General features: G+C 38.1%; 1 protein-coding gene across 1 annotated transcript in view; it reads right to left on the bottom strand.

Moving 5' to 3' along the window:
* The window catches only part of PTPRZ1 (protein tyrosine phosphatase receptor type Z1), a 168,277-nt gene extending 142,003 nt beyond the window's left edge, over positions 1-26,274 (bottom strand). The window contains exon 1 of the mRNA XM_061197991.1: positions 25,966-26,274. Coding sequence (XP_061053974.1) covers positions 25,966-26,023 — 58 coding nt within the window. The 5' untranslated portion in view covers positions 26,024-26,274. The remainder of the gene's footprint in view (positions 1-25,965) is intronic.
* Between the last annotated feature and the right edge of the window lie 432 nt (positions 26,275-26,706).

Here is a 26,706-nt window from a genome sequence, read left to right as displayed (position 1 = left end):
AGGACCCGAGAAAATATTTGAAGAGATTATAGTTGAAAACTTGCCTAACATGGGAAAGGAAATAGCCACCCAAGTCCAGGAAGTGCAGAGAGTCCCATACAGGATAAACCCAAGGAGAAACAAGCCAAGACACATAGTAATCAAACTGGCAAATTATTAAAGACAAAGAAAAATTATTGAAAGCAGCAAGGGAAAAACGACAAATAACATACAAGGGAACTCCCATAAGGTTAACAGCTGATTTCTCAGCAGAAACTCTACAAGCCAGAAGGGAGTGGCATGATATACTTAAAGTGATGAAAGGGAAGAACCTACAACCAAGATTACTCTACCCGGCAAGGATCTCATTTAGATTTGATGGAGAAATCAAAAGCTTTACAGACAAGCAAAAGCTAAGAGAATTCAGCACCACCAAACCAGCTCTACAACAAATGCTAAAGGAACTTCTCTAAGTGGGAAACACAAGAGAAGAAAAGGATCTACAAAAACAAACCCAAAACAATTAAGAAAATGGTCATAGGAACATACATATCGATAATTACCTTAAACGTGAATGGATTAAATGCTCCAACCAAAAGACACAGGCTTGCTGAATGGATACAAAAACAAGACCCATATATATGCTGTCTACAAGAGACCCACTTCAGACCTAGGGACACATTCAGACTGAAAGTGAGGGGATGGAAAAAGATATTCCATGCAAATGGAAATCAAAAGAAAGCTGGAGTAGCTATACTCATAACATATAAAATAGACTTTAAAATAAAGAATGTTACAAGAGACAAGGAATGACACTACATAATGATCAAGGGATCAATCCAAGAAGAAGATATAACAATTATAAGTATATATGCACCCAACATAGGAGCACCTCAATACATAAGGCAACTGCTAACAGCTATACAAGAGGAAATCGACAGTAACACAATAATAGTGGGGGACTTTAACACCTCACTTACACCAATGGACAGATCATCCAAAATGAAAATAAATAAGGAAAACAGAAGCTTTAGATGACACAATAGACCAAATAGATTTAATTGATATTTATAGGGCATTCCATCCAAAAACAGCAGATTACACTTTCTTCTCAAGTGCGCACGGAACATTCTCCAGGATAGATCACATCTTGGGTCACAAATCAAGCCTCAGTAAATTTAAGAAAATTGAAATCATATCAAGCATCTTTTCTGACCACAACACTATGAGATTAGAAATCAATTATAGGGAAAAAAACCGTAAAAAACACAAACACATGGAGGCTAAAAAATACGTTACTAAATAACCAAGAGGTCACTGAAGAAATCAAAGAGGAAATCAAAAAATACCTAGAGACAAATGACAATGAGAACACGATGATCCAAAACCTATGGGATGCAGCAAAAGCAGTTCTAAGAAGAAAGTTTATAGCTATACAAGCCTACCTCAAGAAACAAGAAAAATCTCAAATAAACAATCTAACCTTACACCTAAAGGAACTAGAGAAAGAAGAACAAACAAAATCCTAAGGTAGCAGAAGCAAAGAAATCATAAATATCAGAGCAGAAATAAATGAAATAGAAACAAAGAAAACAATAGCAAACATCAATAAAGCTAAAAGCTGGTTCTTTGAGAAGATAAACAAAATTGATAAACCATTAGCCAGACTCATCAAGTAAAAGAGGGAGAGGACTCAAATCAATAAAATTAGAAATGAAAAAGGAAAAGTTACAACAGACACCGCAGAAATACAAAGCATCCTAAGAGACTACTACAAGCAACTCTATGCCAATAAAATGGACAACCTGGAAGAAATGGACAAATTCTTAGAAAGGTGTAATGTTCCAAGACTGAACCAGGAAGAAACAGAAAATATGAACAGACCAATCACAAGTAATGAAATTGAAACTGTGATTAAAAATCTTCCAACAAACAAAAGTCCAGGACCAGATGGCTTCACAGGTGAATTCTGACAAACATTTAGAGAAGAGCTAACATCCATCCTTCTTAAACTCTTCCAAAAAACTGCAGAGGAAGGAACACTTCCAAACTCATTCTATGAGCCCACCATCACCTTGATACCAAAACCAGACAAAGATACTACAGAAAAAGAAAATTACAGACCAATATCACTGATGAATATAGAGGCAAAAATCCTCAACAAAATACTAGCAAACAGAATCCAACAACACATTAAAAGGATCATACACCATGATCAAGTGGGATTTATCCCAGGGATGCAAGGATTCTTCAATATACGCAAATCAACAATGTGATACACCATATTAACAAATTGAAGAAGAAAAACCATATGATCATCTCAATAGATGCAGTAAAAGCTTTTGACAAAATTCAACACCCATTTATGATAAAAACTCTCCAGAAAGTGGGCATAGAGGGAACCTACCTCAACATAATAAAGGCCATATATGACAAACCCACAGCAAACATCATTCTCAATGATGAAAAACTGAAAGCATTTCCTGTAAGATCAGGAACAAGACAAGGATGTCCACTCTCGCCACTATTATTCAACACAGTTTTGGAAGTCCTAGCCATGGCAATCAGACAAGAAAAAGAAATAAAAGGAATACAGATTGGAAAAGAAGAAGTAAAACTGTCACTGTTTGCAGATGACATGATACTATACATAGAGAATCCTAAAGATGCCACCAGAAAACTACTAGAGCTAATCAATGAATGTGGTAGAGTTGCAGGATACAAAATTAATGCACAGAAATCTCTTGCATTCCTATACACTAATGATGAAAAATTTGAAAGCGAAATTAAGGAAACACTCCCATTTACCACTGCAACAAAAAGAATAAAATACCTAGGAATAAACCTACCTAGGGAGACAAAAGACCTGTATGCAGAAAACTATAAGACACTGATGAAAGAAATTAAAGATGATACCAACAGATGGAGAGATACACCATCTTCTTGGATTGGAAGAATCAACATTGTGAAAATGACTATACTACCCAAAGCAATCTACAGATTCAATGCAAACCCTATCAAATTACCAATGGCATTTTTTACAGAACTAGAACAAAAAAATCTTAAAATTTGTATGGAGACACAAAAGACTCTGAGTAGCCAAAGCAGTCTTGAGGGAAAAAAACGGAGCTGGAGGAATCAGACTCCCTGACTTCAGACTATACTACAAAGCTACAGTAATCAAGACAATATGGTATTGGCACAAAAACAGAAATATAGATCAATGGAACAGGATAGAAAGCCCAGAGATAAACCCACGCACCTATGGTCAACTAATCTATGACAAAGGAGGCAAGGATATACAATGGAGAAAAGACAGTCTCTTCAATAAGTGGTGCTGGGAAAACTGGACAGCTACATGTAAAAGAATGAAATTAGAACACTCCCTAACACCATACACAAGAATAAACTCAAAATGGATTAGAGACCTAAATGTAAGCCCAGACACTATAAAACTCTTAGAGGAAAACATAGGAAGAACACTCTTTGACATAAATCACAGCAAGATCTTTTTTGATCCACCTCCTAGAGTAATGGAAATAAAAACAAAAATAAAGAAATGGGACCTAATGAAACTTAAAAGCTTTTGCAAAGCAAAGGAAACTACAAACAAGACGAAAAGACATCCCTCAGAATGGGAAAAAATATTTGCAAATGAATCAACGGGCAAAGGATTAATCTCCAAAATATATAAACAGTTCATGCAGCTCAATATTAAAAAAACAAACAACCCAATCAAAAAATGGGAAGAAGACCTAAATAGACGTTTCTCCAAAGAGGACATACAGAGAAGCACATGAAAAGCTGCTCAACATCACTAATTATTAGAGAAATGCAAATCAACACTACAATGAGGTATCACCTCACACCAGTCAGAATGGCCATCATCAAAAAATGTACAAACAACAAATGCTGGAGAGGGTGTGGAGAAAAGGCAACCCTCTTGCACTGTTGGTGGGAATGTAAATTGATACAGCCACTATGGAGAACAGTATGGAGGTTCCTTCAAAAACTAAAAGTAGAACTACCATACGACCCAGCAATCCCACTACTGGGCATATACCCTGAGGAAACCATAATTCAAAAAGAGTCATGTACCACAATGCTCATTGCAGCTCTATTTACAATAGCCAGGACATGGAAGCAACCTAAGTGTCCATCGATAGATGAATGGGATAAAGAAGATGTGGCACATACATACAATGGAATATTACTCAGCCATAAAAAGAAACGAAATTGAGTTATTTGTAGTGAGGTGAATGGAGCTAGAGACTGTCATACAGAGTGAAGTCAGAAAGAGAAAAACAAATACCGTATGCTAACACATATATTTGGAATCTAAAAAAAAAAAAGAAATGGTTCTGAAGAACCTAAGGGCAGGACAGGAATAAAGACACAGACGTAGAGAATGGACTTGAGGACACAGGGAGGGGGAAGGTTAAGCTGGGACGAAGTGAGAGAGTGGCATGGACATATACACACTACCAAATGTAAACTAGATAGCTAGGGGGAAGCAGCCACATAGCACAGGGAGATAAGCTCGGTGACCTATGACCACCTAGAGGGGTGGGATAGGGAGGGTGGGAGGGAGGGAGACGCAAGAGGGAGGAGTTATGGGGATATATGTATACTACAGCTGATTTACTTTGTTATAAAGCAGAAACTAACACACCATTGTAAAGCAATTATACTCCAATAAAGATGTTAAAAAAAAAAAAAAGTTTGAGGATAATGCCATCTTCCTCCCCATATTATTGTTCAGAAAACCAAGCTAGCAGATGGCTCCTAAAGGGAAAAAATGAAACCAAAATTGTCATGTCCTTTAAGTAATGAAGGAGTATAGTAGTTTAAGAAACCAAATAGAGGCTGATAAAATCAGATTATAAACCACTCAGGAGGCTCATAGTGAGAATGTGCTCAAGGGCAAGGGGAAGGGATTAAGGATTAGGGACAAGTTTGCCACAGGTTAAATTTGCAAAGAGAAAGGTGATCCTGGACCTTGAATTATTACCATCTTTATTTTGGGACAAATCCCAAATGCCTTATCAGAAAGACTGGATTGTTTTCTTAAAAGTCACTGCACGAAATTTATATCTATATCTATTTATATTTATAGATATAGACACACATACACATGAGAAATGCTTGGAGAATTCTAAAATATATCAGGCAGAATGGGTTTGCCCTTTAAATGGTGAAATAGAAAAGCTCAATTTAAAACTTGTGAAAGAATCATGTTAAGTATTACGGTTGCAAATACGTGGTTTTAATGTATTTAATTATTTTGACTATAGAGAGAAAACTGATACATTCTGTAGGTCTAATGTCTCAACCAATGAGAAGTCTGTGTCCCTTTCTTTTACCAGGCAGGCACTGTATTTTGAAGAAACCAAGATATTGCTGCACTCCCAGCACCCCTGCCTTTTTTTTTCCTAGCCATTAAATATGTCAATTCTGGCCGAAAAACGTTGCCTTGGGTGAAATGTTCCACTCTTTTCTCAGTAACACTCAATGCCGTAATATTAAAAAGCAGAGCCCATGTATTTTGTAAGAAAAAAGGTTGTGACCAAATAATTTTATGTCCATCCAGGTCGTCTTTCACATGTGAAGAAGAAAAAGACTTTTAATTTGTCTTGATACAGAAAATGGGTCACTTAAGTATGCTTTAAGCAATTACTTCAAGGAGTAACCCAGCCAAGAATGATAAAATTCTGGTATAACACAACATACTGTAAACTCTAAAGCATAAAAAGTTATCCATCTATATCTTAAACAGCTGGTTGCTGAACTAATTATGAATCTCCAAAGAAAAATGTAAAAAATAATAACAATAACAATGTTCTCTATTTAAAATAACAAATCTTGGCGCGAGGGGAGGAGGGAAATAGGTGAGGAAGATTAAAGCGGTACAAACTTCCAATTACAAAATAAATGAGTCAGAGGCATGAAATGTACAGCATGGGGAATATTTTCAATAATTATGTAATATCTTTGTATAGTGACAGATAGTAACTAGATTTATCATGATGATCATTTTGAAATGTATAGAAGTATCGAATCACTGTGTTGTATACCAGAAATTAACATACTGTCAATTATATTTCATAAACAACCAAACAAATGAACTCACAGAAAAAGAGGTCAGATTTGTGGTTACCAGAAGGGGGTAGTTGCGGGACGGGGAATTGGAGGAAGGCAGCCAAAAGGTACGAACTTCCAGTTATATAAGACAAATAAGCACTAGGGATGTAATGTACAACATGATAAATTGAATTTACGCTGCTGTACTGTATTTATGAAAGTTGTTAAGAGGGTAAATCCTGAGAGTTCTCATCACAAGGGAAAAATATGTTTATCTATTTCTTTAATTCTACATCTTATATGAGATGACGGATGCTCACTAAACTTACTGTGGTCATCATTTCATGATGTATGTAAGTCAAATCACTGTGCGGTACACCTTAAACTTATGCAGTGCTGCATCTCAATTATCTCTCAATAAAACTGGAAGGAAAAAAATAAAATAACCAATCTGTATTTGCAATACCAAGTAACTGGAGAAGCTGGAGGAAGCTGGTTGGTGGACTGTAATGCATGTCATGTCTGCTGTAGTGAAGGACTCAAAGACACAGCTTCCTTCTCAACAATTAGAGAGAAAAGAAAGCTTTAAAGCATTCTATTAGTTAATGATAAGAAAAATCAGAAACATGGCCAAAAAATAAATAAATGCAAAGACTAGACAGTGCATAAAGCAAAAACCAGAGAGTATGTAAAACAACTAGGATGCATGTTTATGAAATCATAAAACAAGATGAAGGAAAGATGTTGAAAAAATATGCTGATTTCAGATGCCAAAAATTGACTATACAATGTTTCAAGGATCATTTAATGAAGAGTTACATGAAATGTCAAAATTAAAAGGACAGCTTAAGATAGTCATGGCAATGCAAACTAAGGAAAGACATAAACTAGAATTCAAAGAAAATCAAACTAAAAATGCAAAAAAGGGGTTGTTTTATTTATTCATTCATTCAAGAAATATTTACTGAGCACCAACTATGTGTCAATCAGTGTGCTGGGGACTAGGCTAGAGAGTGAACATGCACACAAACCCACATAGGGCTTATTTCTAATGGGGAGAGTCAGAAATCACATAATTTAAAAGCACATGTAAGTGATAAGCATAATGAGAAAATTGGGAGATGAAGGGCATTTGGGGGTGGGAGGTGGTTACAATTTCACAATGGTGTGTCCAGGAAAGTCCTCAATAAAAAGGTAACACTAAGCAAAACCAAAGGAGGTAAGGTGATGGGTCATAAAGAGTTATAAAAGAAGGGCATCTCAAACAGAGGGAATGGCAAGAACACAGCGTGGAGGAGAATGTGCGAGGAACAGCAGCGCACCGAGGCCAGTGAGGATAGAACAGAAGGAATAGGGGAAGTGAGGGCCAGAGGAGGCAATTAGAGAAGTAACAGGAGGCCAGATCACTCAGGGCTTGAGGATAACTGTAGTGATTTTGCTTTTCATTCTGCGAGAAACAGGAAATTGGGGGAATGACATGATCTGACTTGTATTTGCACAAATGAGTTGGGAAGCTGGTACAATAATCCAAGTAAGAGATGATGAAGGCTTGAATGGATGGTGGCAGTGGTTGGAGATGATAAGAGAAGATAATCCAGGAGAAGTTTGCTGAGAAGTCGAATGCAGGTTGTGAGAGAGAAGGAAGAATCAAAGATGACTTCAAGATTTTTGGCCTGAGCAACTGGAGGGGTGAAGTTGTCATTTACTGAGAAGTTGTCATTTACTGAAGTGGGAGCAAGAGCGGGACACATCAAGTTGGAGAGATGTATTAAATATATAAGTGGGCAGTTGGGTATACAACTCTGGAGTTCGGGTAAGAGTTCTGGTTTAGACCTATAAATTTGGGAGTCACCCGGGTAGAGAATATAGGGATGAGATAGGCAAGTAGCGTAGCCAGAAAAAAGAAGCATCCCAAGGAATGAGTCTTGAAGACTCCAGTTTTTAGAGGTTGGAGATGTAAACGAACCATCAAATGTGATTGAGATCACCAGTGAAGTAGGTGGTCAATGAGATATCCAAGCGTGGTGTTACAGAAGTCAAGTGAACAAAGCTTCGCCAGAAAGACAAAGTGGTAACTGTCAAAAGCTGCTTGGAGGCCAACAAAATGAGGGCCAAGACCACTGACTATTAGAGGTAGCAATGTTGAGGGCGCTAGTATAATTGATGAGGACAGTTTTGTTTTGAGTGGTGGAAACGGAATCCTGTTTAGCGTGGGTTCAGGAGTAAACGGGAGGAGAGCAAATGGAGATGGAAACACTTTACAAAGGTTTAGCTGGAAGGAAGAAGTGGGACAGAAGCCAAGAGACATTTTTTTAATGGCAGAGCTAACAGCATGCTAAGAAACACCCATCATTTGAACCACATTTACTGATTAATTTGTATTATCATATGTTAAGCTAACAATTTGAAAGAAAACACCAATGATTTAATTATGAATGGATAGAATGCCAGAAACAAAATTCTGCTGCTAAAAATGTGACCTTTAGCTGTAAGCATTTGCACAGAGCCTTGCTTCAGGATGGAAGTTCTTCCAAATCACTCAGAGAACTCTTATCTACATTTTCTAATATCATATTGCCCCTTCTGCTTTTGCACAGAAGATAACTTCTTATCAAAAGCTTCTGAAGTCACAGTAAGCTTTTCCAAAAACACAGACTACTCTTTATGACTAATATTGCCTCCAAAGAACCATAACCATAATGGCTGAATTTTGTGCGAGGATTCTCATACCGAACGTTTAACTCAGGTCTCATTTTAAATAACTAAAATAATTAAAGCCTCTTTAAACAACAGGATGGAAATAGTGCATCCCTTAAAAATTAATGTTAAATCCACACAATTCTTCTCTGTGCTCAGAATTTTAAAAATTCAACAAATTAATTCACTCCTTATATAATTGTGTTTTAAAACCTGATTTTTCCAAAGTAAGTCTCACAGGAGCCTTAATCATTGCTTACGGCTATTTGTCAGTTCTTCATCAGATCAAATACTGCTGCTTCCAGCTATTATATAATAATAGCTTTTTAAACTTCTAATAACCTAGTTAATATTCTATCAAGCATCACTATTTATTTAAACAAGTCCTCTGTTTTTTTCCAGTGTCTTTTAATTAAACATCTGAATATTGTAACTATTTTCCTCAGACATTGTTTTCTCTTAATTTTGTATTTCTTAAATTTTAATGATTACATTTTATCCTGGACACAGTAAAACATACATTTTGAAATAATCTCTTAAATCATCTATTATTCAATATTAGTACAATTCACCCTAAGTTAAAACTAACTTTACCCTGAGAAAACCATAATTCAGAAAGAGTCATGTACCAAAATATTCATTGCAGCTCTGTTTACAATAGCCAGGACACGGAAGCAACCTAGGTGTCCATCATCGGATGAATGGATAAAGAAGATGTGGCACATATATACAATGGAATATTACTCAGCCATAAAAAGAAATGAAATGGAGGTATTTGTAATGAGGTGGATGGAGTTAGAGTCTGTCATACAGAGTGAAGTAAGTCAGAAAGAGAAAAAGAAATACAGTATGCTAACACATATATATGGAATCTAAGGGAAAAAAAAAAAAAAGGGTCATGAAGAACCTAGTGGCAAGATGGGAATAAAGACACAGACCTACTAGAGAATGGACTTGAGGATATGGGGAGGGGGAGGGGTGAGATGTGACAGGGTGAGAGAGTGTCATGGACATATATACACTACCAAATGTAAAATAGATAGCTAGTGGGAAGCAGCCGCATAGCACAGGGAGATCAGCTCTGTGCTTTGTGACCACCTAGAGGGGTGGGATAGGGAGGGTGGGAGGGAGGGAGATGCAAGAGGGAAGAGATATGGGAACATATGTATATGTATAACTGATTCACTTTGTTATAAAGCAGAAACTAACACACCATTGTAAAGCAATCATACTTCAATAAAGATGTTTAAAAAAAATAAAAAATAAAAAAAAATAAAAAAAAAAACTAACTGTTTTTCAGTATAAGTGATTATGTATCTTAGTGGGTCCTTTGTCCTACTCTAACTAGGATAAGTTTTCCTGAATTAGATTTTCTTATCATTGCTGTTTGCAATTGGGAAGTTAAAGAACTCTGCAAATAATTTCTATGTGCCTGTTAGCCTCATACATATTTAAACTATTTTTATTGAGCAGAACACTAACTTCTATAGTATTTCACTAAACATTTGCCCCATCTCGACAGACTTTTGTTTTTAGCAATCTGTTTTTTTTCATAATCTCTTTGTGTTTCCATGTCTTCTTGCGGACTCTCCAGCTATGTCGTAAACAAGGTCAGCAGCCCAAAGAAAAGATACTCTGATTCTTGTCACAAAATGTAGTTTTAGAATGTCCCTCATAGCCCCTCGAGCAGGGCCAGGCATAATTCTGCTATTCTCACATTTTTAAAGACTTTCAGGTATCAAGCATACTGGCTTTTCTTTTCCAAGAAAAATAGCTTTAACTCTACAAATCTAAAACTTAGGCTACTCAAAATTTTTAAAGCACTGGAGCCATGATAAAGTGTTGACAATACAACTATTGACAGCAACAGGTAACCAGTGGCTGCAAAATATACAGTGTTTTCGCCATGCTTGAATCAAACAGGATCTCACATATCTCAGATCTTGTTCTTGGTTTTAAAAAAAAAGATAAAAAGAACTGAGGGAAATGCTTTTGGCTGAAACTGCCTGGGGTGTTGGAGGGATGAGAAGGTGTTAGCAAGAGGGATCCGGTATCTTTTTGTTTCATGAAAACCCTAGCTTGACAGGAAATACAAGGAAAACTTAGCCATAGAAATGGTGCATCCGCTGTGCAGGCCAACAAGTAGATTCTCCCACCGCTACTTAGAATAAAGAAACTTATAGTTCTCTTTCTGTCCTGTTTCTGGCCACAGTCATCTTTCTTCCCTTTTTCTGCATTCACTATTGTACTCTATTCCAATCACTTAATTTTCTTTCTTAAAAGTCTGAATGCCAAGAGTAAAAAGCCCTTAGGAAGTTGTCCATGATCGTTTGCCAATTCAGTTCAAAATCTATATAGACTCTTGGACCTGTTAAAACGAGAATGTGATTTGATTGACCTACTTTTAGTTTAGTTTTGTTTTTTTTTAAATAAGAGGGATTGAGTGAATTTGAGGGTGAATTGAATTCTAATTCTGAATGCTGGGAATGTGATCCCAAGTTTCTTACCCTGCAGAGGAGTGCACTGAATGAGTTGAGGTGGTGGCAATATTTCCATTTGACTAGACAGATTCTGTTGTATTTTCTGTTTTTAGAGTGACTGCTTTGGAAGGAATTTCACTCAATGACTTATGCCGCAAGTATTTACTGAGCACCTACTATACGGGCCAGGGGTCTTTAGAGTCTTGAGACCAGACTCCTTCAAGGGAGGGAGCTATGGAAACAACTGAAATACAGTATGAGTGACGTGTCCCCCTGTCTGGCTGAGAACAGTAATGTGTCAGAGAAGGCTTCACAGCGGAGATGAAAGATAACTAGGAATGCAAGGGGGCACAAGTCACCAAAGAAAAAGGAAAAACATGAGCCAAAATGAAGGAGAACAGGTGAGGAAGTTCAGGACAAGCTGGACAGGGAGCCTGAGTTCAGGTTTTGAAGCACCTTGCATGCCCTGGTAAGGACATCATATGACATCAGGAGTTACACGAACCTATGGGTCCTTCCCAAAAATGAGTCGGAGCGACTCAAAATTTGATCTATTATTTCCTCAATGGTTTCCAGTGATGGAGACCCTCATTCCTGTATTGTGTTTCATCACTGAAGTCAGATTCAGGAGAATTTCTTTCTGAGAATTACAGAAACACAGTCTGTGAAAAGGAAAATCTTTCTCCTAAGATGCAAGTCCCTACAAGCATGCCAGTATCCATTCTACAAACTTGCAAAAGGCCTTTTTAACATTGGCCTTCAACAAAGCAATGATTTATGTCAAGTAAGTAATGACTATAGTGTGCTTATTGAACTGTATACATTTTGGCAAGAGAGCAGGTTGGTGAGGATTTCCTAAATTAATAGGAGATGCATTTGTTGCTATTTTCATGGCTCGTGTGTGTGTGTGTGTGCGCGTGCCTGAGAGAGAGAGAGATTTAATATAGTGGAACTTTCCAGATGTGTTTTGATCAACTAATATGTGTCTGGGATTCATAAGTGATGGAGCAAGAACATATGCAATATGCAAAAAACTTTTCATTCTTTATTATTGAATACCATATAAGAATCTTGAGAAGTTTAATCAGTGGCAACTTAAACTCCAGGCTACAAGTCCTAAGTGAGCTTATGTGAACATATTTTCTCATTGGCACTTGCATAGTCTGGCATATGTAGCAGAATGCAATAAACAAGCATAATTACTTCCACACAGAAAAGTCTATATCAATCTTTTCTTGATGACCTACTTTCAGTGAGTTTTCTCCAGTAATGCAATCACCCAAACAAATCTCCAGCAGACTGTGTACTACAGTGTCAAAGCCTCACATTGAAAAAAGTCAGCACTCCCCATGTATTTAAAAGGGAAAACTCACTACGCGGAAGTACATGTTCTCTGCCAGTATTCAGAGAAGACCCAACCCATCTCACAGTGAAAGGGTTTTATGCCGTTATCATTAGCAGAGAGATTATTTGGCTAAATGTTTTCTTATCTTCACTTGCCTGAATGCCACTGTGTCTAATATAACTTAATCTCTCATCATGTTTGTAAAAACTAACAGTTGTTTTATTTTTTCAAATAGACACTGTAAAATTCTAATTTTAAAATGTGGAGATGTGGGGGGCGAGGAGAGGGGGGGGAGGAGAAACCAGCCACCTTGAAAAGCTCCCACCAGTAGAGAACGGGAATACTTTCATACGGATGTTTAATTGTTTTGGAAGGGGGTGGAGGGGTTGGTGTAAAATTCTGAATACATTACTGAGGAACAAAGAAGCGTCTTGTGTGTTCTTGACTTCTGCCAAGAATACTAAATAGCTAAAATATAATGAAAAGTTAGGAAGAAAATAAGTTGCAATCACAGGCAAGAGAGAAGCATTATGGGATATTCTCTTGTGAGACGGATGATGCCCAGATTGTGCTGTACTGTAAAGGATTTAAGGGCAATATGTACTAGCCATACTGGCTAATTAAAAATGATTTCATTCTTTGTGCTTCTTTCCAGGAATCCGTTTTGCAGACAGCATTGCTATCTATGTCCAAAATTCTTGCCCCATTCTGATAGACTTTTAGCCAAGAATCATATGCATATCAACTCATTCTTTGAAATTTTAGCACCAAGAGTTTACCTTTGTCACAAAATAGCAGCTGCCACCACCAAAAATTTAGCCTCAAATTGGGACAGACTTAACTATGGAAATTATGTGACATTTTCTTAGCAGTAAGTACGTGTTAAACAGCACATACAAGAAGAGTGTTTTAACCTGCACATTTTGTCCATATATTTTGCTACTTACACTATCATTTTGAATGTGGTAGGGTAGAATATTGAAGGGGACACAAACGATGCTTAAATTACTGAATGACACAGTAAACACTCCATGTTCAAAAAGAAGAACTGCTGCTCATATGCTCACAGAGACATTTTTTAAATGAATTCACATCTTTATTTTGTCTCTTTTTTTATGACTTTCCACAGACTTAAAATCTGATTTATACAATCTAACATGTATTTCATTATTCTCTATTCTGGTATGCTCCCACCAGGGTTCATTTTATATCTGTAACCAGATTAACTCCTCAAAGAGAAAAACTATTAAAGTCAAGCACAGTGATAAGCACACAGTGGCTGTTCAATGAGGACCTGGTGAAACGAGTTCCATTGATCTCAACTGGACTCAACCCCTTTGGCGAAGAACAGCACTGTGTTCAGGTCACAGGAAAAGGCAGACCTTCTTCCTCTCCTTTCTTTATGCTGGAGGCAGGAAAAGTCAGGCTGAAAATATCCAGGACAATTCCCATCATTAAACTTAATGATTTTCCCATAGGATGTAATCTTTTAATGCTCAAAATAAGGCAATATCAGTTTTGAGAAGCAGGAATACATGAATATATATATATATATGTATACTTATTTATTTATTGTGTATATATATGCATATCTACACAATATATAATATATGCATATTACATATATTTATATATAAAGCACTTACATAAATTTATTTTCTATATATGCATATTAACATGTTATTTTCCCACTCTGAAAACCATCGAAGGAAACTTGACCATAACCAAGTATTACTCATGAAGAATACATTCAGTCATACTTCTTAAATACAAAAGTCTTGCATCCAACTCATATAGCATAACATAGCTATGTTTCTTCATTACACAAGAAAATATGCTTACATTTCTACCCTTGACAGCTGCCACTTTATCACTTTCTGAAACTTAATGATTCATTAATTTACAACTTTGTGCATCCTTAATATATCATAAGAGACAAACAGATAAAATCCTATTGTATTTTTCATGAATTAAAAGAAAAAGCTTGCTAAAATCAATTTTAAAACAAATTCTGGGAAGCCTATTCTATGGATCATCTTCCATTGCACTGTTTTTATGTAAAACACAAGCTGCAAGCAATATACAAAGATATTAGCTTATGTGGTAGGAATATGATAGCCTTCAAGCAATCTGAAATCATGGATATTAAGAAAGCCTACTTATTGGCAGACAGCTGACTGAAATGTCCAATATACCTGTGCTCATTTTAAAAGGGACAAATACAAGGATTTTCAAGGTGAATGAAGTAAAGAGTTTTGATAAGACTTGATAAAATTAACCTGACACTGTGAATATACTCAAATCCTTCCTATCCTTAAGAAAACAAAAAAGCTTTTTTTAAGAGTTGTGACTATGATCTCTACTAAAATCGATAAAGATAGATCATTTTAAGCAGCACCATTTCTTCTTATTACTTCTCAAGGCACTGAGTTAATCAGTTCAGAGGAAATGTTTACTGTCAATTCCTATGTCTTGAGGTAACAAATTTGGAGTTCTACCATTCAATAGATAAGCAGTCTTCATGCTACCTTCCTCTATTTCTCTCTCTTCTTTTCTTCCCTTCTAATTATCAAATTCTGTATGTATTTGCTGCCTCCACTTTTCCTTCCTGGATATTTCTCTGACTCTATACGGTCCTTGCTACATCTTCACCTTCCCAGGGAGGACGTTCCCTTGAGGACCACCAATGACTCACTCTCCAGAGAATGGCACCAAGTCTTAGCAATTATACCAATTACACTTATATCATATGAGGCAATGTATTTGAAAATACTTTTAAACATTAAAGTACTATTTAAAGAGGATGGTATTATTATACCTCCAAATGATCTATCAAATTTCCACTTTGACACAGTGTAATAGCCTTTTAACTGAGCTTCCTGATTCCCAGTCTCACTCTGCTCCAATCCATTCTACACTCTGATATACTGGAGTTACCTTCTTAAAGTAAAGAGATCTACTCGAGTCATTCCACTGCTCAAAACCCTCCACTAGCTCCCCATAATATACTGGATAAATTCCAAACTGCAAACCCTTCAATTAGCCATTGGAAATCCTACCTACTATTTGAAACTTTTCCACTAATACAAACCCCTCCTAATATTTTTCCTCCCTCTAAACACCACATTTTCAATCTTATTCCTTGCTTCTGTGTATGCCATCTTTTTTGCCCCTAATACCCTTCCCCTCAACAGTGGCCCTTGAAGACCTGCCCTCCTCCATCCAGGGTCTCCATCCAACCCATCTCCTCTTAGAAATGTTCCCAGAGGTGAATTTAGCCTACTCACAACTCATGCTTTCATATTCTGCAAACTCTGCCATGTATGAGAGCTACTTATGTATGGATCTTTCTCTCTTGCAAAGGCTTAGCAGACCACTAGAGGAATATTCTCTCTAGGAGAATATTTATCACAAACAAGGTGCTCAATAAAGAATCAGTGAATTGTGTGCTTGTGTTCTCACCATTTAATGATTAAGAATATTAAAATAGTTGTTTGGGCCATCTAAAAAAGTTCTTTGTTAACTTTTAAGCGGAGCTATTAGTGCTTTTCAAATACAGTAAAAACAAATAGCCTACACCTGGTCAATAATGAAAATGTAATTTTAAAAACACACACACAAAATAAATTGCTGAAATGAAAAAATACAGCTAAATCTTGTATCTACTACATAACAGAAAATAATAACTATGACTAGAACAAATTATGCATGGAGAAAGAAAATAAACAAGACAAGGGAACAGTAAGAATATGTATCGTTGACAAAACGAAAGATATTATGTGCCCATGTCCTGATAAATGCACTTGTGTCTCCCATCTCAGAGTGGTTCAGTAATCCTCCCATCTGCTGACAGACTTGAATCTTTGGACCAACTCCAAGACTGTCTGGCCTCCTGAAGTTCCTCTGGCTTTCAAAGACTATGAGGTCAACCATTATAGTCCATACTCCTCCTTCTAGGGTTACTCTGAAACTGAAACTGCCTTAAGAAGAGGAGAGAGGGATGGGACGCTTTCCAGGGCCTTTGTCCTGTGGTACTAGCTTTGTTTTAGAATGGCATGAAACTTGCCAATATATCTACCTTAAGAAAAATGAACTAAGATTAGTAGTATCACAAGGTTGACCTAGATCTGTCATTTTAAATGCTGGCTGTACTCTGTGATCACCTGGGGAGTTTTAAGAAAATGTTCACGTCTGGGGCCCACACCCACACATGTACTTGATCCAGGGTAGGGCCCAGACATCGGTATGTTTTAAAAGTTCCCCTGTTATATAGTCAGCTCAGGCTGCTATAAAAGCAATACCATAGACTGGTTGGCTTAAACATTTATTCTCACAGTTTTAGAGACTGAGAAGTCCAAGATCCAGGGGCTAGCAGATTTGGTTCCTGGAGAAAGCACTCTTCCTGGCTTACAGACATCTGCCTTCTCTCTGTGTTTTCACATCAGAAAAGAAAGAAATAGAGTTCTGGTCTCTCTTTCTCTTCTTACAAGGACATTAATCCCATCAAGGGGATTCCATGATTTCATCTAAAATTAATTACCTCCTCAAGGTCCCACCTCTAAGTACCATCACATTGGGGGTTAGGACTTCAACATAGGAATGTTGGGGGGATACAAACATTCAACCCACAACACTAGATAATTTCAAAGTGCAGCCAGGATTGAGAACCACTGACCGAGATCAATGGTTATCAACCTAATTTCACACTGAAACAAACATGACAAGGGTATCACGTGTGCAAAACACACCAGTGGGCAGACCAAGATTCTGCACAATTCTGTGTGCCAGGTGAGATGCCACCCTTATTACCCTATTCAAGAAAATGTGTCAGAATGCAAGGGCAAAAACGTCACTACAGAAATATTTTTAATCTGATGACCAGGTGATTGAAAACTTTGAGAAAATCCAGAAAGTTCCTTATATCTGGCCAGCATTTTGTTATTCCAAGCACACAAGCAGGACTCTGGTGGTGACCAGGATCTCTGCAAAGAGGTCATTTTAACCAGCAACATTTTCTTTTATTCCTACTCAAGGTACTGAGTTAACCAGTTCAGAGGAAAGGTCTAGTATCAAGACCCATCTTTAAGTAAATATGTTAGAGCTCTAGACATCAAGAAATAAGCAGTTAGTCAGTGACAGTGAAAGAACAGAAAAATTATGGAGTAGATGGGAAGGCAGAGAAAAAGAAGGATAGAATGATGCTCCAAGAATAGAAAGGTACCTGTGGACATTGTTATGAATATTTTAACAGAAAATCTTTCTTTCTTACTAATTAATAAATTATTCTTTCTAAATGTATAAAGACTATATTTCCAAGGAATTTGTAAAAAATTTATCTTTTGTCAATGTGTACATAAATTAATGCATGCTTATTGAATGAAACCAGAAAGTTCACATTAACCAGGACTCTGAATAATCACATTTATTCTAATATCTGCATAAGTATCAGAAGCAAAAAAAAAAAAAAAGGATAATCTGCCCATTTTAACACATTAGAATTTTTAGGCAGAAAGATATGCTAACACATACTTTTAAAATTATGTTAACTGCAAAGCTCCCCAAATTATATTAACACATCAAAAATATTTTAAAATAATGGTATCAAATAGTGTCAGTCTTCTTCCTATCATAACCTTCATCACAATGCTGAGCAATTTTGAATTTTTTTTAAATCTTAAACTCGTGATTAAAGGAAGTGAGGTGAAAAGGAAATAGAAACCAATAAAAGAAAGGAAGGTGAGTGAGAAGAAAATAAAGCAAAGATCCTAATCAAAGAGCAAATCTTGTTTCTGTTTTTAACTCCTGTGAAAATTTCTAACTCATCCCCTGCCCTGTTCCATCTGAATTTAACTAAATTCAAATATTTGCTGAACATCCGCTATGTGCAGGGCTGAGCCACATGCAGTACCTCATCTCTGAGATTAATGATAAAACTTCAGACAAATTCCAAAAGCATGAATATCCACATAATGTAACTGCACTTCCTGTCATTTATCTGCTTTCCAGAACTGACTTGGGCCACTGCCTCTTATGGCCAGCTTGACTACAGAGCACTTAATCCAACATGATGGCTTTTGATTGACTAAAAATACTGCCTTCGTGGTATCAAGACACTTCATTTATCATTACTGACCATCCCCCACGCCCACTGCCCTCTTCTCCCTAACAGGGAAGCATGCTTGCATGTGCACGTGCACTTATATACACACATACACACGGGCTTAATGCCCTGCCCCCGGGACATATCCAAGCTTCATGGCTGCCAACTCATCTAGAATTAAATGTTCACTCAAAACTGCTCCTGCCACTACACATGCAGTAGCTATCATGGGGACTATATTTTTCATGCACAGATAGGTTCTAGGTGATGCTTAGGTGCATTTCTGGGAGAATCAAAGAAAGCAAAGGTCTGGTGCCAGAAGTGGCATTAAAGATGGATGGCTAGAGGTCAATGGTGACCAAACTCGAATTGAGATTAGAATCAAAAGAAAGAATGCTCAACATCATTAATCATTAGAGAAATGCAAATCAAAACTACAATGAGGTATCATCTCACACCGGTCAGAATGGCCATCATCAAAAAATCTAGAAACAATAAATGCTGGAGAGGGTGTGGAGAAAAGGGAACACTTTTGCACTGTTGGTGGGAATGTAAATTGATACAGCCACTATGGAGAACAGTATGGAGGTTCCTTAAAAAACTAAAAATAGAACTACCATATGACCCAGCAATCCCACTACTGGGCATATACCCTGAGAAAACCATAATTCAGAAAGAGTCATGTACCAAAATATTCATTGCAGCTCTGTTTACAATAGCCAGGACACGGAAGCAACCTAGGTGTCCATCATCGGATGAATGGATAAAGAAGATGTGGCACATATATACAATGGAATATTACTCAGCCATAAAAAGAAATGAAATGGAGGTATTTGTAGTGAGGTGGATGGAGTTAGAGTCTGTCATACAGAGTGAAGTAAGTCAGAAAGAGAAAAAGAAATACAGTATGCTAACACATATACATGGAATCTAAGGAAAAAAAAAAAAAAAAAAAGGTCATGAAGAACCTAGTGGCAAGACGGGAATAAAGACACAGACCTACTAGAGAATGGACTTGAGGATATGGGGAGGGGGAGGGGTGAGATGTGACAGGGTGAGAGAGTGTCATGGACATATATACACTACCAAATGTAAAATAGATAGCTAGTGGGAAGCAGCCGCATAGCACAGGGAGATCAGCTCTGTGCTTTGTGACCACCTAGAGGAGTGGGATAGGGAGGGTGGGAGGGAGGGAGATGCAAGAGGGAAGAGATATGGGAACATATGTATATGTATAACTGATTCACTTTGTTATAAAGCAGAAACTAACACACCATTGTAAAGCAATTATACTTCAATAAAGATGTTTAAAAAAAAAAAAAAAAAAAAAAGAAGGAAAGGCCAGAATAAACTGGCTGATCGCAACAGCAAAAACCTACTGCTATCTAAGAAGCTTCACAGTACTGTATTAAAGATTTATTAAGCACCTACTATAGGTGCTAAGTCCAAGAATGCTAAGTCCAAGGTTGAATGAAATACATACAGTCTTTGCCCTCAAGGAGCTCGTCTAATTGGGGAGAGAGACAGAGACATTGCAAAGCAACATAGTGAATGGTAGAACAGGTACAGAAAATGAGTTGTGGGAGCTCTCACTCCTGGACCAGCAGCTAATCTCATCCATTCAACCCCAGTCTCTAAAGGCCACGAAGTGGCCATTTAACTTTCTTCATCTATTGCTGCTCTACCTCAGGCCACCAGAACGTCTCTGTGATTTTTGTATGGCTGACACAACACAGGCCAAAAATAGCCAACATACATCGATACTTCAAATAATTTTAATGACTCTAGGAGTCTTTTAAGTTGAGTTGACTTCTCATCAGTACTATCAATCAACACTTTATCAGCTTTTGATTCTAAAACAGCACTGTTTAATAGACTTTCTGCAGTGGTATAAATGTTCTATGTGTGCACTGCCCCATGCAGCAGCCACTAGTCACATGTGCCGACTGAGCGCTTGAAATATGGCTGGTGTGAATGAGGAACTGAATCAATGTATTAAATAAATCTGAAATTAAATAGCCACATATGCCTAGTGGCCGTGGCACTGCACAGCACAGTTCTAAAATATAAGTGTTTTAAGACTGTGCCATATGATCAAATAATTTTTCCCTTAATTCCTATACATATGTTATACATGCCTCTGAAGAATTAAAAACAGAGATAAAAACTGGTTTCCTTCTGTAACCTGTGGTTGCTGCCAGGAATTACTCCCAACAAGACACTAAAAGTTAAAGCACAACCAAAACGTACATGTCATGTTTAAATTGGTTCTGACTTTTACCAATGGCTTTCTTGATGAAGTGGGAAACATTTAAAAATATTTAAAAGTTAAGATATTTAACACATTAAGAGATATTTGGGAAAGACTGTTATTTTCAACTAGTTCTAAAAGAAGAAAACATCTTCAAAGTGAGATTTAAAGGAGGTTTCAATGTGGGGATTGATTCAGATCAGCTGGAATGTAGGCATCATGAGTATTAGGACTCTGTATGTTGATGCACTGCTTAATTATTAGTGCCTAGCAGATGCTGGGCACTTAGGAAACCTGTAAGGGAAGAGTAGTTAAAATAGTACAGATGGGAACATTCTATATCTGGATCATGGTGGTTGTTACCTGACTATATGTATTTGTCAAAACTTTCCAGATGGTACACTAGAAAAGATAAATTATGCCTTAATTCTTTTAAAAAAGAAAAGGGGGAAAAAAGTAATATTGGAGCACATGGGAAAAATCATGAATGGATATCTGCAAGAAAGCAAATGGGAACGTGAAATGTAGCATCACATCTCATGTGAAACGAGCCAGTATATTCCAAACAGCAAATTCATCTCCCAGGAACAAAAGGAGGAAAAGGCTCAGGCTTGAGAGTTGGAAGGAACATATAGACTGAAACAAGCTGTGCGATGTTAGGTAAGTCATCTAACTTCTCTGTGCCTCAGTTCCCTCAGCTGAAACATGTGTAAAATGAAACACCTATCTGAAACAGTTTTGGGGAGAATGAAATGAGAAAATGTACATAAAATGTCCAGCAGTGGGTCTGCACCTGGCAAGCACTGAGTAGATGGTAAATGGAAACAAAACACAAGCTAATCTTCTTAATCAAGGCCTTCCTCTGAGGTCCTCTGGTCCTGAATGAGGGGGTTCCATTTCCATACTACAGTCTAAACAGTTGGCAAATGAGTGGTCAAGCAATGCTACCGGGTTAGACAAAACTCAAATCTCCTTGGAGTCAGGGGAATGAGGAAATGCAGTGCATGCTTCCAGAAAAACCTGAATTTTTGCCAGAAGCAAAATTCCCACAAGAAATTTTCAGCAAGTTCCCAAATGTCTCATGCAGACATGACAGCATAAATGAATTCATCAATGAAATGATTTATCCTGGCAAACTTCCCTGAGTGGAAGCAGCTATAGTCTACATAAAAAGGAGAGAGAGAGATGAAAGAAAATTCCTATTCTGCAAATCAAAAGTAATTAATTTTCTGAATGGAGACTAGTTATTATTTGGGGGAAAAAGGCATGAATATTTTCTATTCTGGTTACAATTTGTCTTTGGAAGGTAAACAGACCAAGCTGAGAGTCACAACATACTGGATACTACTGATTCTGTACTCAAGATAAATTAAGCAATTAATTCTTGCAGAGGAATTGGGTATAATTTGTAGTTTATGTGTCCTTTAAAGCAATAATACATGACTTAAAAGTTCAGAATTTGATTCATTACAAATTTAACAGTAATATTTAAACATATTAGTTCAGCGTACCTTGCATGACTGTAACTCAATTCAAAGATCGTGAAATTGACATATACACTAATATGTATAAAATGGATAACTAATAAGAACCTGCTTATAAAAAAGTAAATAAAATAAAATTCAAAAATTCAAAAAAAAAAAAAAAGATCCTGAATTCTCATTAGTTGAAAGAAACTATTCCTCCTTAAAAGCTCTTAAAACACCTACCCCTCCTCTATGACTCATAGTTAAGCCTCCTTACAGGAAGCCACTGCAGATTTTCCCATTACCTGTTCAGTGGGTCACAATTAAATAATAACTAGAGTTATACAGTCATTACATTAGTTCTCCACCTAGTAGAAAACCTCTCAATTATTTTAGAGAAGGTTCAAATTCACTTAGGGAATTCTCTTAGAGTCATCTTTATTTTCTGCCTCTCTGATTAAGAATCTCCTTCAGCTGAATAACATTAAATGTTGTGTTCCTCATGTGATTTTTAAAATTAATATTAAGTCAGGTATCAGAAATCAAGTCCATGGTAAAAACTTGTTAATAATGCAGAAACTTTATTGACATTTAAATGTCAAACTAGCTCAGCAGTTGTCAAAATGTGGGCCTAGACCAGCAGCATCTGCATATCCTGGGAATTTGTTAAGACACTGAGATTCTCAGCCCCACCCCAGAACTACTGAATCAAAACTCTTCAGGGTGGACCCCACAATCTGTGCTTTAACAAGCCCTCCTGGTGCCTCTGACGTACCCTAAAGTTTAAGAACTGTGATTTAGCTAATTCTGGCAAAAACATTTGAGGCCTCAGGCTAATCTTGATATGATAATCCAAATGGATGAACTCACAGATTGATTTAACCCCCTCCCCCAAAAAACCCATAATGTTCCTCTTTAGTTTCTAGTGATCCCTAGCAGTAATGTGGAAAGGAAGAACTTGTTTCACTCCAAATAATCGAATGAGGATTTTTGTGTTTGGAGAGTAACTTGAAAGAAGCATTTGGTCCCTATGTCCAGTTCAAAATCATCAGGACATTTTGGACACAAAAATTGATAAGGTCATTATGACATTGCTAACAATGAACACCTTAGTGAATTCTACATCTTGTTTCTGGATAATGGTAAGGATGGCAGCCTAACATTCAAATTGTATCAGAGCTGTCATCCTGCACACTAAGTCTCAGTGGGCGGACGTTTCCTGAGCATCTATTATATGTGCCAGCTCAACTCATTGGCTCCAAAGACACTGAGAATGAGTAGTAAACACATTCACAAATACAACAGTAGATGTTGAGAGTAAAATAATTGAAGTGGAGACTGAATTTTTCATTGGTAGATAATGTGCCTCAGTTTTTCAAAATGTCCTATCTGAGATCAGGTATTCATTCCATCTGAGGTAGCCAAGGCCCCTAGGTCAGTCTGCAGGCAACAAAGTAAAAGGCCAACTGTGTTAAAATGGGAAGGGATACAAAAGTATTCACCTGCCACTCTCAAAAAACCCACATTCTGAGTTCTAATACAAGCTCACGTTCAATATCACATAAACTTGCGATACTCTTAAACAATTAATTTAATCCTTTCCAGTTAAATTTTACATCATCAAAACATTAAAGAAAATGTCCAATAAACTGAAATCTATAAACCCCAAGCAACAGGCTACTAACAATGCTTTATTGAGAAAAGCCTTTGCAAAACATGGTGTTGGAATGTTCAATGTTCCACTGAAATGGAATAGCATTCCGCCCAAAAGGAATGAAGTACTGATACATGCTACAACATGGATGAATCTTGAAAACATTATGCTACGTGAATGAAGCCAGACACCAGAGGCTACGTATCATACAATTCTATTTATATAAATGCTTAGAATAGACACATCTATAGAAAAAGAGAGTAGACTAGTGATTGCCAGGGCTAAGGTCAGAGAGAATGAGGAATGACTGTTCATGGAGTTTCTTTTGGGGGTGATTAAAATGTCCTATCATTAGATAGTGGTGATGGTTGCACAACTTTGTGAATACACTAAAACCCACCGAACTGAACATTTAAAAAGATGAATTGTATGCCATGCAAATTATATCTTAATTTTAAAACTTCACAATATACTCAGGGAATGTGGTTTAGGTGGCATGCAAATCAGTATCCTCTGGTTTATTTTTATACTACAGTGAGATTTTCTTTAAATAATAATCTAAGTACCAAGAGGACCTGGCTTTGTTATTAAAACAGATCTATAACAGAAACATAAATTCAACAGGTATGTATTTGATGACCACAGTACTTTTAAAAAATGTCTTCCCCTCTCCAGAATCAATTGTATGGTTTTAGAGAAAACCAGGACCAGATTCCTCGCAAGTCGTAAATGTCAACCGTGTGCCGCCTCTGAGCACTTTCATAAAGCTTTTAGAATTTAAATTATGTGCATATATCTGGCAGGCTACTGGCAATTATCACCATATAGCAATGCAATGCCCATTAGTTACAACACAGAAATGATTTCTTTTTGTAAAGGTTACTGTGCCAAAAGCAGCACCATCTACTGGATAAAAATATAAGTTAATATCTACTTTATTATGAACAATCTATTAGGATCCTCTAACTGTAAAGAGTATAAAATATGTGTGCTCACAAATGGAGGTACATTTTCTAACTTTCGGGTTAATGGCTCCAAACCTATTGTATGCCATCGTAATAGGACATCTTCATGAAGGAAAAAAAGACATTTCTTTAATAGAATACAAAAATCCAGTCTTACAATCCTTCCAGAAAATGCCCGGAACACTTGAATCTGCATCCCAGGTAAAGATTCTAACTGGCTCTTTCAGAAGACAGTTTCAGTATTAAATGTGTAACCTGGAAGGTGGTGGGTAAAAGATGAATCCTTGAATACCTATATCAACCTGCAGCTCTCCTCTGACTTTGGCAGCAGGGGCAGAATGTTGACAGAAATTTTGATTGAAACTTTTTTTTTAAGTAACTGCCCAGACTTGAATGTGACTAAATTAAAAGTACTGAAAACACTGAAAAGTCAGGTTGGTGCCTGTTCCTGTTACTACCTTTCGGGCGTGTGTGTGCGTGTGCGTGTGTGTGTGTGTGTGTGCGTTTAATTAGCATCAGACACGTGTATTCCTCATTCAAGCCCACAAATATCCGTAGCATTAACTAAACAGCAAGAATGCGATACAATACGTAGCCCCGCACCAAGGGTGTATTTATCTTTTTATGTATATCTAAAAGGCTCTTTTCCACACTTCGCAAAGAGGAGGAGAAGAGCTGCGAGGACAAGAGGCGTGACGGGCAAGCCCCCCTCTCCCGGCCGCGGGAGCAGCATCCCCGCGGGCAGGTGAACTGTGGCGGAGGTGCGAGGTGGGGAGGGGGCGCGTTCTCGTCGTGCCGCCGCGACACGGTGGGCTCCCCAGTCCGCCGTCCCTCTTGCCTCCTTGCTAGATGGCGGCGCGGCAGCAAGTACCGAAAGCTCTGAAATCCCCCCACCCGTGTCCCAAACGATCCCACAGGGGAAACCCCGCCGAGGTCTTAACACTCACCCAGGCGGCAAACACAGAGGAGCTGAATACAGGCGAGAAAGCGCTTTAGGATTCGCATTTCCAGACGGTCCGGGGGCTCCCACCGCGCGGCTCCTCGGCGTGTCTGGATGGAGAGGGAGGGGACGCGAAGGAAATGTTCTCTCCTCCAGTGTATAGACTGGTGCGAGGCTGTGTGTGTGTGTGTGTGTGTGTGTGTGTGTGTGCGCGCGAGCGCGCGCGAGAGTGTGTGTGTGTGTGTGTGTGAGAGAGAGAGAGAGAGAGAGAAAGAAGGACAGAAATAACCTAGGGGAGGACGCGTGGTGCTCGCGGGCCCGGGAGCCGCTAGCCGAGGCGCATGTCGGGCGGGCGGGACTCGGTCTCCCAGACCGGCGGCGGTCGCGGTCTGAGCTCTCGGAGCGCCACGGCGCCTGTGTGCCGGGTGCGCGCTCGGGCCGGGCCGTGCGCGCCGCGGTGCGGCGGGGGCGCGGGCGGGGGCGCGTGCGGGGGCGGCGCCGCGCGCGGGGGGTGGAGGGGCGCGGCTGCCGTTCGGGGGCCGGGTCCCGGGGTAGCGATTCACAGAGCGACACCCCCTCCCCCCTGGCCCCTGCTAGTAGCTTCGCTGCCCCGGAGTTTGTGGAACCCGCTGGGGTTTAGAATCTTCGTGGAGAAAATGTCTCTTCATTAAGACTCCTTCATCCCTTTGGAAGAGGAGGCCTGACCCCCATTGTTCCGCACAGCCAGAGATTGACCTTTGGGGTTCAC

Source organism: Eubalaena glacialis, chromosome 8, assembly GCF_028564815.1.
Source record: "Eubalaena glacialis isolate mEubGla1 chromosome 8, mEubGla1.1.hap2.+ XY, whole genome shotgun sequence".
Taxonomy (NCBI): domain Eukaryota; kingdom Metazoa; phylum Chordata; class Mammalia; order Artiodactyla; family Balaenidae; genus Eubalaena; species Eubalaena glacialis.
Note: the sequence above shows the minus strand (reverse complement) of the source record. Positions and strands in the feature narration are given on the sequence as shown.